Source organism: Streptopelia decaocto, assembly GCF_964273445.1.
Source record: "Streptopelia decaocto genome assembly, chromosome: 1".
NCBI lineage: Eukaryota > Metazoa > Chordata > Aves > Columbiformes > Columbidae > Streptopelia > Streptopelia decaocto.
The window spans coordinates 41,286,633-41,300,825 of NC_138663.1; the positions used below are offsets into that span (position 1 = coordinate 41,286,633).

The 14,193-nt window shown below is 50.7% G+C and overlaps 1 protein-coding gene across 2 annotated transcripts; it reads left to right on the top strand.

The window, feature by feature from the left end:
- Positions 1 to 20: 20 nt before the first annotated feature.
- SEPTIN3 (septin 3) lies at positions 21 to 12,883 on the top strand. Of its 2 annotated transcripts, none has more exons than XM_082062146.1 (10): positions 21 to 140; positions 5,670 to 5,861; positions 6,109 to 6,237; positions 6,966 to 7,047; positions 7,419 to 7,556; positions 7,918 to 8,035; positions 8,495 to 8,590; positions 10,615 to 10,714; positions 11,192 to 11,243; positions 12,643 to 12,883. In XM_082062146.1, exons 1-10 carry the CDS (start codon positions 131 to 133, stop codon positions 12,776 to 12,778), a joined length of 1,053 nt encoding a protein of 350 aa, XP_081918272.1. In that variant the 5' UTR covers positions 21 to 130; the 3' UTR covers positions 12,779 to 12,883. The 2 variants fall into 2 exon arrangements, with proteins under 2 accessions (XP_081918272.1, XP_081918273.1); XM_082062147.1 differs by having other exon boundaries at positions 10,618 to 10,714.
- Positions 12,884 to 14,193: the final 1,310 nt, after the last annotated feature.

A 14,193-nucleotide genomic window follows, 5' to 3' on the forward strand; every position in this document is an offset into this window, starting at 1 on the left:
GAGGACACAGGGAAGAAAGAGAGAGGTAAAAGCGGAGCCTTGTAGCCCACCGCGCCGCGTCAGCGTCAGGCTAGAAAAGTGTGGGGAGATCCACCCCCTTGGGAGAGGATTTGGAGACAAAGGAAGCTTCATGTTCAAAGGTAGGATGCTCTGGGCTTGGCAGGGCTGGGTGATGATGGAGGGATGCCGCTGGGGCTTTTCGTGGAGGTACCCTCCACTGTGCTGCCTGGCTCTGGTCACAGCGAAAAAATATCCCTGAAGGGCAGCGGGGGAAATCGGTCCTGGCTTTGTCTTTCCTCTTTTTTTACCTTTTGGTGGCAGCAGTCTGGCATGAAGGAGAAAGAGCGGGCTGGTTGCAGTGCTGATGGGGAGTAGCTGACGCCAGGGGCTGCTCTGAAAGAAAGAGATAATCGCAGCTGGTCCAGGGCTGGGGAAAGCCCACAAGCTGCTCGGTGACTGGCTTGTCTCTTGACAGTGACAGGCAGTCACTGTGGGGGCAGTGGGGATGTCCTGTGCTGCTCCCCAGGCACCTCCACAGGGAGACCCAGCACCAGTGGCGGGGTGGGCAGAGGGACAGGCAGCAGTGGTGGCACAGGTACCCTGATCCAGGGGTGCTTAGCATCCTCTCACCTTATGCCGTGCGCCCAGGCGGTGAGACGGGATATGGGGTAAGGGCTGCACACCCAGGGAGCGGCACCAAGGGTATGGTCAGGGCTGGGCAAACATCAGCCCTGCGGTGGCTGAGCTGGGGATGTGCCCAGCCCCTTCACCTCCAGCTCCTGCATCTCCAGAGGGGCTTCGGCACACGCTGCCCTAGATTTCACTGTGGCCCCGGCAGAGCCAGGCTCCAGCCCAAGCCCTTTGCAAAGTGCTGAGGGGAAGGAAGGCTGCTGCCGGGCAGGCTGTGGCAGCGCAAAGGGCTGGGATGTGTTTACGCACCTCGCTTGAAATGCCTGGTGATCTTTCAGGCCAGGCAAAAAGATCTGCTAAGGAGAATGGCTCTGTTTTGCACCCTGAGATCAGGCAGTGCATCCGGCACAGCTCAGCCTTTGCCCTGTACAGCTGGGAAAAATGCCCCGGGGTCATCACAGAAACAGAGGGGAAAGGGATTTCTCCAGTGGAGAGATGCTCAGTCCAGCACCTCTGAAACAAGGAGCAGATCCTAATGACTGCAAGCCCCAGGGAGGCTGTGCTACCGAAGCAGTCGCTCGCTTTCCTTCCTAGTGATCTGGCATCACCCACCAAGGACCCTCTCCTGCCAGCTGCCTTCAGGTTCTGAACCCATCCCTCCTCCCCGCTCCATGTCTGCAGGGAGTGGGACTGTGGGTCTGGGACCACAGGCGTGGAAGGGGCTGGGGTGAGACACATGTGGATCCCTGCCTCCAGCCAGAGTGGGAGGAGAGCCACAGCGAGTCCGTCCATGTGTTACGTGGGGGTTAAATAGCCTTTCCTTGCTGGGAGCTGGGTTGTGGTGAGCCACTGTTTGCAGTGAGCCACTGTTTGCAGTGCTCCCTCCCTCCCTCTTGCCACTCAGACAAAGGATGGGAAGGTAGGGGGAGGGGATATGACTGTATCTGGGTTATAGGGACAGAGTAGATGTTAGTCCCCACTACCTGAGCCCCTAAGGGACCTGCAGGGCCACGTCTGTCCACGGCCAGCTGCTGCGAATGTCAGAGGCAGGCAGATGTGAAGGGTGCACTGCAGCAGTGGGGTCTGCTGCTGACCACGTACGCTGGCCTTCCAGAGAGAGGTTTTGGAGTCGATCAGTGGGTGTCAGAGGCAGGAGATAGCTGGAACCGCTGGGACCTTTCTGGGCACTCATTGCCCTTCTAACCCTGCCTACCCCAGACACTGCTGCTCTCCCTGTTCCGGAGCCGAGTGGAGCATCTCCTCTGACCAGGACATAGTCCCCTGGCAGCCCAGCCTGGGCCACCTCCCTCCGGGAACCCGGCAGCAGAAGTATCACCAGCGACCACCCTCTTAAATCATCTCCCCTTTGAACAGAGAACAAAGCAGTCGGGAAAAGGGTGGTAATGCAAACAGCGGATGCAAGTGGTTAACCTTGCCTAACCCTCTATTCATCATCAACTATACTGGCTCTAGTGCCCTACCACGGATTCATTACAGGGGACAGCTGGGGGGGGTTACGGGATGTGCTGAGGCTGCATTATGCTACCCCTTGACTGGTCAGTCAGAGTGCTAATGAGGTTTCCTAGCAGCATTAGCATTACTTCATGTAAAACAGAGCTGTTCCTAGGAGACCAGCTGGACATGTTTCATGTCTTAAGGTGCCTCTCATAGCTCTGGCCCTGGTTTCGCACACCCTGATCTCCCCGGCAGGCTGCTCCTCAGTTGGCTCCTTGGATTCCTCTGTGGAAGTTGAGAGGAGGAAACTCATGAGCAGAAAGCTGAGCCCTTGGGTACCTCTTTGCAAAATGGGGGCTTTCCTTCCTGAGGCTGTATGGGAAGGCACCCCACAGAGAGGAAGGCAATAGACTGAGAGGAGAAAGGGAGGTTGTCTACTCTGAGACACTGAATGTTCAAAATCAAAAAGCCCAGAGCAACATCACTGGTATAAAATCCAGAAAATATTCAAGGAGACTTCTTGAGATATTTTCTCCTGATCTCAGGACTTTTTATAGGTGCTCAGGAACCTGAGTCTGAAATATCTACTCCAGCTACTACAAGCTAGTAGCTGTCAGGCTAGACATGAAGAAGATATAAGGAAGAAATTTTTTGCAATGAAGGTGGTGAAACACTGGCACAGGTTGCCCAGAGAGGTGGTAGATGCCCCATCCTGGGAGACATTCAAGGCCGGGCTGGACGGGGCTCTGAGCAACCTGATCTAGTTGAAGATGTCCCTGCTCATTGCAGAGGGTTGGACTAGATGAGCTTTGAAGGTCCCTTCCAACCCAAACTGTTCTATGATTCCATGACTCTAAGCTCCAGGCCCCAGCAGCAAAGCCTGCAAAGGGATGGCCATATATCATGATGTCCACAGCAGAGTTAGCAACATCTGCCAGCTCTGAGCAAAGCATGCCTCAGTGAGACCAAGGGATGAGTTATAAAGCTCTTAGTGAGCCTTGAGGTTAGCTGCCAGCAACTTCCCTCCTTCCTTCCCTCTGTGTAAGAAGAAGGAGTTGAAGGAATAAAGGAGAGGGCAACAGACCCCCTGAGGACAAGCTGCTGCCCAGGCACCAAAGGGATTGCAGCCTGCATGGCCCAGGTCCTGCATCCATCCCATTCAGCTGCTTGGCTGGGCCTTCTGCCCACTTGCACCTGTTCCCTGCCCACCTCTGGCATTTATTCACCCCCATTACTGCTGTAGCCAAGTGCCTCACTGGGACCACAGCCCCCTGCCCCACATCCCTTCATCATTCCTTGTCTCCCTCTCTTCTCTCCTACTCTGGGGCAGGTGAGATCCCAGCAGGGCTATGTGGGGAGTGCACTGGAGGAAACTGCAGCAGGATGAGGGGCACAGAACAGCCATGCAACTACAGCACAAGTAGTGTGAGGCAGCCCAGAAGAGGATGAATGAAGGACAGGGTGCAGGAGAGCTGGCTGGCTTGGTCTTCCATGCTATGCCAGACACATGGGCTTTCCTGGCTGGCAGCAGCTTTGAGAAAGCTGGAAAAAGACAACAGGAGCCCCAGGGGCTGCTTTGTCAGCGGGAAAGGCACAAACTCACTGTGACGGGTGTAAGAGCAGATTGCAGCTGAGAAGCACTCAGCTCGGCAGGCTGCCTCCTCCGGCAGCTGCCCGGCAGCACAAGGTGCTCCGAATTGCCAGCCTGGCTCAAACCAATGGTCCATCTTGTGCTCTGGTCCCCCCAGGGTGCTGCTGGCTGTTTCAGAAGAGGATGGTGATAGCTCAGAGGGCCCTCGCTCAGTGGGGAAGAACAGGGGGTAGACCATCTTCCAGCAGACCTCTCCCCTGCGGGCAAGGTGGGAGGAGGGATGAAGCCAAAACCTTTCGGCTGTTACCTGTGGTGCTGCTCACAGGTGGCTGTGCTGCCATCATCTTACATGGAGAGAAGATCCCTCCTCCCAGTGTATCATAAAAAACTTCTCAAATGGTATAAAAAGAGCTGGGTGGAGGTACCCTTCTCCTTGCCAAGGGTGGCCTTTCCACAAGGGCCTTCCAGCATACAACAGTGGGATATTAAAGCTTATATATAAAATGTGATTTTTTCCCTGTGTAGAGCAGCCCTTTGTGTCTGCACAGAGGCTTTGATGTGGGAATGCCAGGCAGGGTCACCAGCCAGCCATGCAGCCTGTTGCAGCCTGACCTTGTCCTTAAACAAAATTTCTCTGACCTCTCCCCAGCCCCTGTCTCTGCCTGACCTGGTGCAGATGTCACAGAGACCCCAGACTGGTGCTGTCAGTGTCCCCAGCCCAGTGACCTCTGATTCATCTTCCTCTCCAAGAGGAGTGTGTCACCCATCAAATGTCAGCCGCCTGCCCCATCGCTCCTGTGCTTCTCTGCGGCCAATGGGTTCTGCTGAGAGGAGCAAAAATCTCCACCGAAATGATGGAAAGGGATAATTTAGTGTGGGATACTTGAACTGAAGTGGCATCCAAAACAAGCAAAGTGCTCACCAAGCAAAAAACACATGCTGTCCCTCTCCTGGAAAAATAACCATCTAATGAGACAAAGCATGGGGGAGTCAAGTAATTAGAGTGAGAGAGGCTCTAGTTTGCAGCTGGTTTGTATATGAAAGGTATTTGATTCATATCCCTTTCATCTTCCTTTCTAGATCCATCCCTCACGCCTCCCCTCCCCACCAATTACAGCTTTTCTTCCATGCCCTCTCCTCTCCCAACCTCCAGCTTCCTCGCAGTGGGTGGGAGCTGCTCACTAATGAGACAAGAGACAGAGATAAATGGAGGAGGCCCACACCAAGCAGCGTGTGTCATCACCTGAAAAAGAGTCGGGGAGGCCAGAAAGACCCCAGAGCTTTTCTTTTTGCCCATTTGTTTTACATGGAAGGGTGAGCAGGGAAAGGTGCAGATGATTAGTTTACTGATCATGATAATTAGTTCTTCAAGCATGACAGAAAACATCCATATACGGGCAGGAGGCAAGCGCAGAGGTCATGTCCGTGCTTTGCCCTTCCGCCACTGCCTTCCTCTGTGGAGCTCAGCCTGCACAGCACAGCTGGTAACACAGCTGCCCCTTGCATGGGCCGAGTTTGCAAGTCCTCACAGTAAATTACAAACTCCGTTTCAATGCCGGGACTTCAGACATGATAATTTTTTAAAGTCTGTTCCATCTCAAGTTTAATGATAACCTTGGAGCAGTGAAACATTGGTTATCCTGGGAGATAAAAATGAGGAGACACACACATAGAGCTTTGGGCACCCGATGAGGAGCCCAGCCACCTTCGCTGGGTCATCTCCTGCTGTTTAGAGGTAGCCATCAATATGTTGCATGCTCAATGAGCCCCACTTCTCCACCTTCTCATCTGGAGTGATACAGATATGACTGTGCTGGACACTCAAGTATGTGTTCCTCTTATGAAGAGCCTTGCTGCTAAAATCTTCCCATTCAGCAGTCCTCAGTAGCCCTTGAAATGGATGTTCAAAGTCACCATCAGCCTCTGTGACAGGTCAGTAGGGAGGTCCTCGTTACACCTCAGTGCTGATTTTTCAATCGTTCTCCCCATGCAGGGCCAGTGGAGAGCAAAAACGAAGCAGCCATGTCTGAGCTGGTGCCAGAGCCACGACAAAAACCCGTCGTACCGATGAAACCCACGGGCATTAACACCAACTTGCTGGGCTACATTGGTATTGACACCATCATTGAGCAGATGCGCAAGAAAACCATGAAGACAGGTTTCGACTTCAACATCATGGTTGTAGGTAAGCAGGGACCAGCTAGGGTGCTGGGAACCATGGCCAGGGGTTGTGTCATGAGGCCAGGTGGGGTGCAAACCCTGCAGGGAGGGCATGAGGGAGCAGATAGTGCTTGCTCTGGGAAAAGGAGAGCTTGCACAAGGCAAGGGGACATCTACAGCCCCTTCTCCTGCCAGCCTGGCTTCGCCCCCTGGGCCTGTTGTCATTACTGGTCTGTGGCAGATGTCACAGGCTTCCTCTTTGCAATCCACAGGTCAGAGTGGACTGGGAAAGTCAACACTGGTGAACACTCTCTTCAAATCCCAGGTGAGCCGCAAATCTTCAGGCTGGAACCGGGAGGAGAAGATCCCCAAGACAGTGGAGATCAAAGCCATTGGGCACGGTAAGAGCCAGGCTGCTGAGGTGGAAGCAACACCGATGCTTCAGCAGTCTTGCAGGAGACCCCAGTAGCCTATGTAAACAGTTCTTTGGTATCAGGCAGCCCTTTCTCCATGGGAAGCTAAAGTACAAGTGCCAGTTTTAGATGGCCTCAGACCCAGCCAAGGCTTTTCTTAAACAGCTATGCCACTGATGCCACAATCAAAAGTGAGGGGTAGAAAAAGAGCTCTGGATATTTCTTCTCCCGATACATTAGTCTGCATGTGTGGATTAAGCATTGCTGTAAGTCCTTCCCACCTGCAGATGCCTAATGATCTATACAAATTGCATTGGTGGGTCCCATCCCAAGCCCATCTCCTCATGGCAAAGCATCAGCACAGCTTCTGCAGTGGTGCAGAGCAATGAGCATCATCTCAGATTCAGGATGATGCGTTGGAGGGGAGGACAAGTTGTGTAAATTAGGTACTACATCTGATGACAGAGTGAGCACAAATCCATTTTCCTGTGGCAGAGTGGTATAAGGTGACTTTGGTGCAGAGGGTAACAAAATTAGGGGTCAGAAATGCAAGTGGGGATCGCAGTTCTTGAGGCATGACCCAGCTTGCCCTGGTCATGCTTGCTGGGCAGTGAGGAGGGCAGAGCACTCTTGTTCCTTTGTAAGGCACAGAGGCATGTTTCACGATGGGGCAGGTCCCCAGGGAGGGGTATGATTGTTTGCAATTTCTTCCCCAGTCATTGAAGAAGGTGGTGTCAAAATGAAGCTGACAGTGATTGACACACCAGGATTCGGGGACCAGATCAACAATGAGAACTGGTGAGTTTCACACGGTCGAGGCCTTGTGCCCCAGAACAGACTGCAGTTAAGATGGTTTATGGAGTGATCATCTACTTGGCCTGGAAATTGTCTGTGAAACTATTGCACTTGGTGCTGGTAATGGGGACATGGACTCGTGAATGCTGTGGGGCTGCGTGCATGCTCAGGGGTATGCACACATAATATAGCAGGTGCCTATCTCTGTGCTCACTTACAGAAACTGTTAAATATCTCTGCTGATGGCGAGATGCTTATGACGGATATTTTTCATGCCTAAGCCCATTTTGCAGCTGTCAGAGCTGGGAACACTGTAGGCAGGAACATGAGGAGATTTGTACCTGTCTATTCATCTCTCTCTCCCACTTTAACAGCTGGGAACCTATTGAGAAATATATCAACGAGCAATATGAAAAATTTTTGAAAGAGGAGGTGAATATTGCAAGGAAGAAACGAATTCCAGACACGCGAGTGCACTGCTGCCTCTATTTCATCTCCCCTACCGGCCACTCGTACGTACAGTCTCTCACCCTTCCTCAAGCCCTTGGTGCCTCTGTGGCAGATATAAACCCTGCTCTGCTTCATCTCAGCCATGGACCCAGGGGTCCTGCCTGCGGGGCTGGACACTGTTTGGCCTAACTGTGGGCGCCATGGGGCTTGAAAGAGTCTAGGATAACAAGGGCAGGAGAAATGCCACTGTGTTTTTTGGGAGAGGGCAGGATGGATGGGAAGAAGGAGATGAGAGCACAGCGGCAGCAAGTAGGGTACATAAAAGGGAGGTTTCGTTGATGCCCTGATGCTGGGAGAGTCACTAGGATTAATGGCAAGGAGGGTAAAGTGGCCTCTTCCATGTTGTTCTCTCTTGGGCTGCAGCCTGCGCCCTTTGGACCTGGAGTTCATGAAACATCTCAGCAAGGTAGTGAACATCATCCCGGTTATTGCCAAGGCTGACACCATGACCTTGGAGGAGAAGACTGAATTCAAACAAAGAGTGAGTATCTCGTCTCCTGTGTGGGATCCTTCCCTGCCCTGGCTCGGAAGTGGGAGAAATGAGCAGTGTCCTTCCTGGGACAGCAGTGCAGTCCCCAGGGCATGCACAGAATCCAGCACTGGGCTGGTGGGTAACTCTTGAGACTGTCCTGAAGATGCAGCTGTTTATGGCTCTGAGCGCACCTGTTGGAGGGGGAAGAAACGTGTGTATCCCTGTGACATCTCGTGATATGCTCTGTCATGGGAACTTCAGAGCCAGACAAGTAACTGGGGTTGGGGAAGAAAGACGCATCATTACTGCTGTGACACATCATTACTACTTTGCTGCACACTTCCCTGGGGACAGTCCCTGCAGTCGCTGCCCACTGGAGGGATGTCCCAGATGGTGTTTGCCCAGCTATCCCACCTGCCTTCCTCTCAGGTTGTGTTGCTTTGTGCTCCAAAATATCTCTCTGCCCAGGTGCGCAAAGAGCTAGAAGTAAATGGGATCGAGTTTTACCCCCAGAAGGAATTTGACGAGGACCTGGAGGATAAAACAGAGAATGACAAAATCAGGGTAGGAAACATTTTATTGTGGGAGGGGAAGGCGGGGATGAGGGCTGGTTATATTTAATGAGTGTAAAACAGACACGTCACTTTTAAGTGCTTCATGGTCCCTGAGTGAAAGATCCAATGGATGTAAAGGACGGTCATTCCTCCTTCCTAGCTTAATTTGTTCCTGTTGTTACTACAGGGTGCTATGAAGGCTGAATGAGGAAGGATTATGTTTTACCTCCTCTTGATGAATGCTCTGTTTGGCCTCTATTAAGGACCAACGGGGCCTGATATGTGGCTGATGTCCAGCCTCTGTCCCAAAAAGATACCCCATGAGCCCTCTCATCTGCTGACCAAACTCTACCTAAAAAGCAGATAAGTTCTTTGCTCCCTCATCTCCTATGAGAAGCCTTGTCCATCCTTCCCTCCTCAGAGCATTAGAAACTGTCTCCTAATTTCCAGCTCATATTTGTTATATCTGTATTCTTGTGCCAAAACTGACTTGAGCAGTTCTCCTGCCTAGTGGTCCTTTCCACTACTCATGTGTTTACAGAGAACAGTATTACCCTTTGCAGACCTTCTGGTCTGCTAAAGGAGACAAGCTCCTTCAGATGAGCTTCCCATTCCTCAGTAGTCCACGCTCCTAGTCACTTTTTTCTATGCCTGCTCCAGTTTGGTTTGACTTTCTAGCACTGGTGTTGGCACTCCATGCCCCTCCATCTCTTCTGAGATCTGAACTGCTACACCCTTGGACCCCATGTGCCTTTTAAACTGTTGCATCACACTGATAGCTTGTGGTCATCTTGTGACTGACTAGCACGTGGGGTCCTTCCACTCCTTCAGTTACTGCTTGTTCATGAGCTCCAAAGTCATAGCATAAATTCTTGATGTTATTCCCTAAATGCTGCCCATTGTGCCTCAAACTTCAAACTTACATCTTCCAAGATAATAACCCAGTCTGCTTTTGTCTTGACAACACTTCTTGGCCTTGTGATACTAGTGCATTTAATTATCCCACTCATCATTTTTGTGGCTAGGCCATTAATGAAAATAAATAGATTTGCCCCTGTGGCAGTCTTCAAGAAACTCCAGGAGTCTTGCATTACAGCCTGACACCTGCCCTTTCAACTCACCCAGCTGTCACAGCCCCAACACAAATTCCCACCTTCCCCATCTTAATTAACCATTTCCCATTTGGCAATACATCACACATTCTAAAGAAGACTAGATGGGGATTTCTTCTTCTCCAAACTGTTACTGCTTTTGAAGAGGGCAGCACATTTTGTTCTGTACTTCAGCATCATTGTCCTATGTTTGGATAGTCTTACACATGGGAAAGAAATTACTTTTTAATCTCCATCCCTATGGTAATTGCAGTCCCTTCCCAGGTCCAGGGACATCTATAAAGCAGAGTAAATCTATGAAAATCTGCACAACCTTATGGATAGCAGGTTCTCCTGCACCCTGTGCTCTGGAAACAAACGTTTTCTCCTATGCTTAGAGATATCTGGGTCCCCAACAGCCTCACCTACCCCATTTCTGGCCTTCTTCAATACAATCTTTTTGCTGTTAAACTTGTTGAATGTTCTTGTGTCTTGTTGGAAAGGATTATTTTGAGTCCTCTCCTTCTTCTAGTGAAGAACTGCAAACCCGGTGAGAAAAAACTCAAACTATCCCTCTGAGCAGCCCTGGGCTGACAGACCCTCTCCTGGTTACGCCAAGGTACTCTGGTCATCCCCCTCTTCAGAAATGCTGGAGATGGGTGCAGTAAAGCTCTGTCCCCCCTCCCCAGAGCCCTTGGCACTGTTGCAAGCTACCCACTAAGCTCAGGGGGTACAAGGACACCTGTAAAGCAAGGGTGCAAAATGCTAGGGATAGCACTGATGGGTGAAGAGGACAACCAGTGAAGTGTTACTCTGGAGAACGTCTTCCCTTAGAGAAGACCTTGTGTTTGGTGAGCTGAGAGGAGGAAAGGTGGATGGGGAATGGTGATGCTGCTGCTCTCTGGAATGGGTTCAATAGGTCTCTCCACATGCCTCTCCCCAGCAGGAAAGCATGCCCTTCGCAGTGGTTGGCAGCGATAAGGAGTACCAAGTGAATGGCAAAAGAGTCCTGGGCAGGAAAACGCCTTGGGGAATCATTGAAGGTAAAAAACCCTTTGCTTCTGGGAGCTGAAAGTATCTGTGCAGGGCCCAGTAATAGGCAGGCTCCAGACAATGTGCCCCATGGCTACATTCCCATCCCTTTTATGATAAACCTTTTGAAACCAAGCAAGAGAAGAATTCTCAAATACCTCTGTTGGGAAGGAATTGCCATGGTCAATGTGGTTCCACTACCACTACCTGGCAGAAACTGGAGGAACTCCAAACATCACGGTATGTGAAGCTGAGCTCTTGAGTTTGCCTTGGTTTCCAAATGAAAATTCACATGTGACTGCACAGCACCTCTTAGCATGTATCCTCAATGCCTGACAGTGCAGTGTTCAGACAATTGTCTGTCCTTTCTGAAGTGTACAGCTCTGCCCACCTGGAACCTGCCCCATGACAATGACCTTCTCATGGTCTGTAACCACAAAGGGATCATTGAAAATATCAAACTTAACAATTGCTTGCTTTCTTTTCAGTGGAAAACCTCACTCACTGTGAATTTGCCCTACTTCGAGATTTCGTCATCAGGTAAGACCATGGTCATGGCACCAGTTTGTTCCTGATAAGCAAGGAGTCTTCCTGAGACCCTCTTAGGGTGAGAAAGCCCCTATGAAAAGGAAAATAAAGTCAATTTCAGGCAGTGAAAGCAGATGTGGGGTAGGGTTGGATTGAGTTAAGGGGCAGATACTCCAGCACCTCTTTTAGTGATGTGACCACTGTGTTAAGTAGGTGCTAGTTTTCAAGTATGAGTTGGACATCTGGAGAAAAGCAGGGTAGTACCACCCCCCTTGTATCCCATTAAGGATATCAGGTTGCAACAACTTCTATTTGTTGCTGACAACAGGTCTGGGCTGGAGTCAGTGAGAATGAGCCCACTACCCCATCCTAGACCACATGTCCTAACAGGTTGCGGGATGTGCTAGAATGTATGAGCTGGAAGTGAAAAGCTCCATATTTCAGTCCTGTCTTATTTCTACTCTGTTTCACAAAGTTGTCTCAGCACAAGTGGTATCTACCCCAAATTCTGTAGAAGAGCTGCAGATCCAGGTTCACCTCTGTTCCCTATAAATACTATAAGATTTTAAAGCAACACCAGAAATAAGAAAATAAGGGAAATACACTTAAAAGCCAGAGCCCTGTGGCTCATTCTACCTGTGGGTGTAGTGGAATTGGGGCACTTCATGAGGTACAAGACTTTGACACCACCCTACTGGCCACTTTTTGTTCTGCAATACCTTCTGCAGCAGACATGCTTTCCCTATAGGATGAGGGGCAACGGGCACAGACTGAAACATAAGAGGTTTCAATTGAATGTGAGGAGAAACTTCTTTCCTCTGAGGGTGACAGAGCACTGGAACAGGCTGCCCATAGAGGCTGTGGAGTCTCCTTCTCTGGAGACATTCAAAACCCACCTGGACACGTTCCTGTGTGATCTGCTCTGGGTGAACCTGCTTTAGCAGGTGGGTTGGACTAGATGATCTCCAGAGGTCCCTTCCAACCCCAACCATGCTGTGATTGCTCATGGCAGCGTTCATCAGGTTATGGTCCTCAGTGGCCTTGATACACCCTCTCAGTGCTATCTTGTCTCACCACCTCTTTAGATGAGACAAGCCTTGTCTGCTCTGACACTCCAGAAGGGCCAGTATCTGTCCCATGGGCAGAGGTGTGGGAGGTGTGGGAAGCACAGCCAGGGATTTCAGCCCATGTCGTGCATCCTACATGTGTGCTCTTGAATGGCAATGCTCCAGCTCTCAATGGTATGGAGGCACCCATACAGAAGGAGGGGTAAGCTCATTAGCCAGACTGACTGGAGAAACCTTCCATTTATCTTGGGGAATAAAATGCTCATCAGAAGACTAATACCAGCTGCGCTGATGTTGGTTATTGTATCTTCTTTGCAACCCTACCTTCACTTTGCCTCCTGCAGGACCCATCTTCAGGACCTAAAAGAAGTGACCCACAACATCCACTACGAGACCTACAGGGCCAAACGGCTGAATGACAATGGAGGGCTGCCCCCCATGACTGTCGAGACAGAGGAAAACCACGAAAGTAACCTGTGAATGACACCCCAGCCCCTTCCCCACTGTCACCCGGTGTCTCTGGATACGACAACCCACCCCTGCTACCCTTGATTCTGCCATAGGTCTGTCTCTGAAGCATGTGATGCCTCCTCCACGTGTGTGAGTGCGTGTGTGCCTGTGCCGGAGAGGGACCCGAGGTGTCTCCTCTGTACTTCCCAGGGTGTCCTCATTCTCCATTTGTTTTTTGCACAGTGGACTGTCCGTCATCTTCCTTTCTCTTGTTTCTGTGTCTCAACTGTGTGTCTTACCTGTGGAAAATAGGGATGAGGGAGAAGGATTTCCGGAGGCAGGCGGGCTCCAGAGGTGGGGGTGTGCTCTGGTTCTGCTTTTATCACTTGGAGATATAGCAAGGAGAGACTCCAGGAGAGATGGTGGAGTCAGTGCATGCAGTGTCTTCAAGTGGTGGCAGCAGGGATTTCTCCCACGTCCTCGGTGGGTGGGAAGGCAGCTGGCTGGTCTGAGGGCACAGTGGCCCAGCATCTTATCCCCATTTCTGGCTGTGGCTTCCCAAAGAGATATGGCAGCTTGGAAGTAGATAGATGGGGGAAGTGACAAACTGACATGTTTTGTGGTTCAGGGGCAGTAACCGGTAGGAGGAGACAGAATTAGGTTTTGGGCTGTAGCATCTATTTGAGGAGCATCAAAGTACTTGGGGAAAATAACCATATTTTCAAAAAGAAGCAAAACGCAGAGGAAAAGAACATGTTTCTGCTGTAGAAGATGCACTTGCCTTGCCCAATGCTAAGACCAAAAGCCATGTTTGAGCATCACAGTCTTTTGATCCTATGCAGATTCCAGCTCAGACCAAGCTATCCTGAGGTCACTCCACCCCACCCAGGTGTCTCCATTGGTGGTGAGAATACAAGAGGTATCTCCTCCTCACTGAAATGGCTGTGCTTGCTGTTCCAGCAGTCTTAGCCTGTGCTGCTCCCCCATGCTCCTACTGCCCTCCCTGCTCCCATGTCCTCCCCTCCTGTGCTTTTGTCCTCATTCCCTTTTTGCCCTCCACAGTATTAAGGACATTTATTTTCCCCAGGTTTCCCATAGCAGAGACTCAGGCATGGATTCCAGAAATTCTTCTAAAATAACTTATTTTGCAAGGGATAGTGTAGAGCAGCTTGAGCTGGTGCCTCCTGAAGAGGGACCCTCAGCAGAAAAAAAACTTGGACAATTATACCCCCCCGATCCAAGCCTTCATCCCGCACATGTCACTCCAGGCAAACCACAAAATTAGGGTCTGGGGTCTCCCTGTTCTTTGTTAGATCTCTTTGTTTTTGTCAGGCATGCTGTCAATTAAAGCTCTGACCTTCAGTTGTTATTTTGCACCTGCAGCTGGAGAAAATGAGTTCTTGGCAACAGCCAAAACATTCTTCTGTTTTGTCTTCTGTTAGATG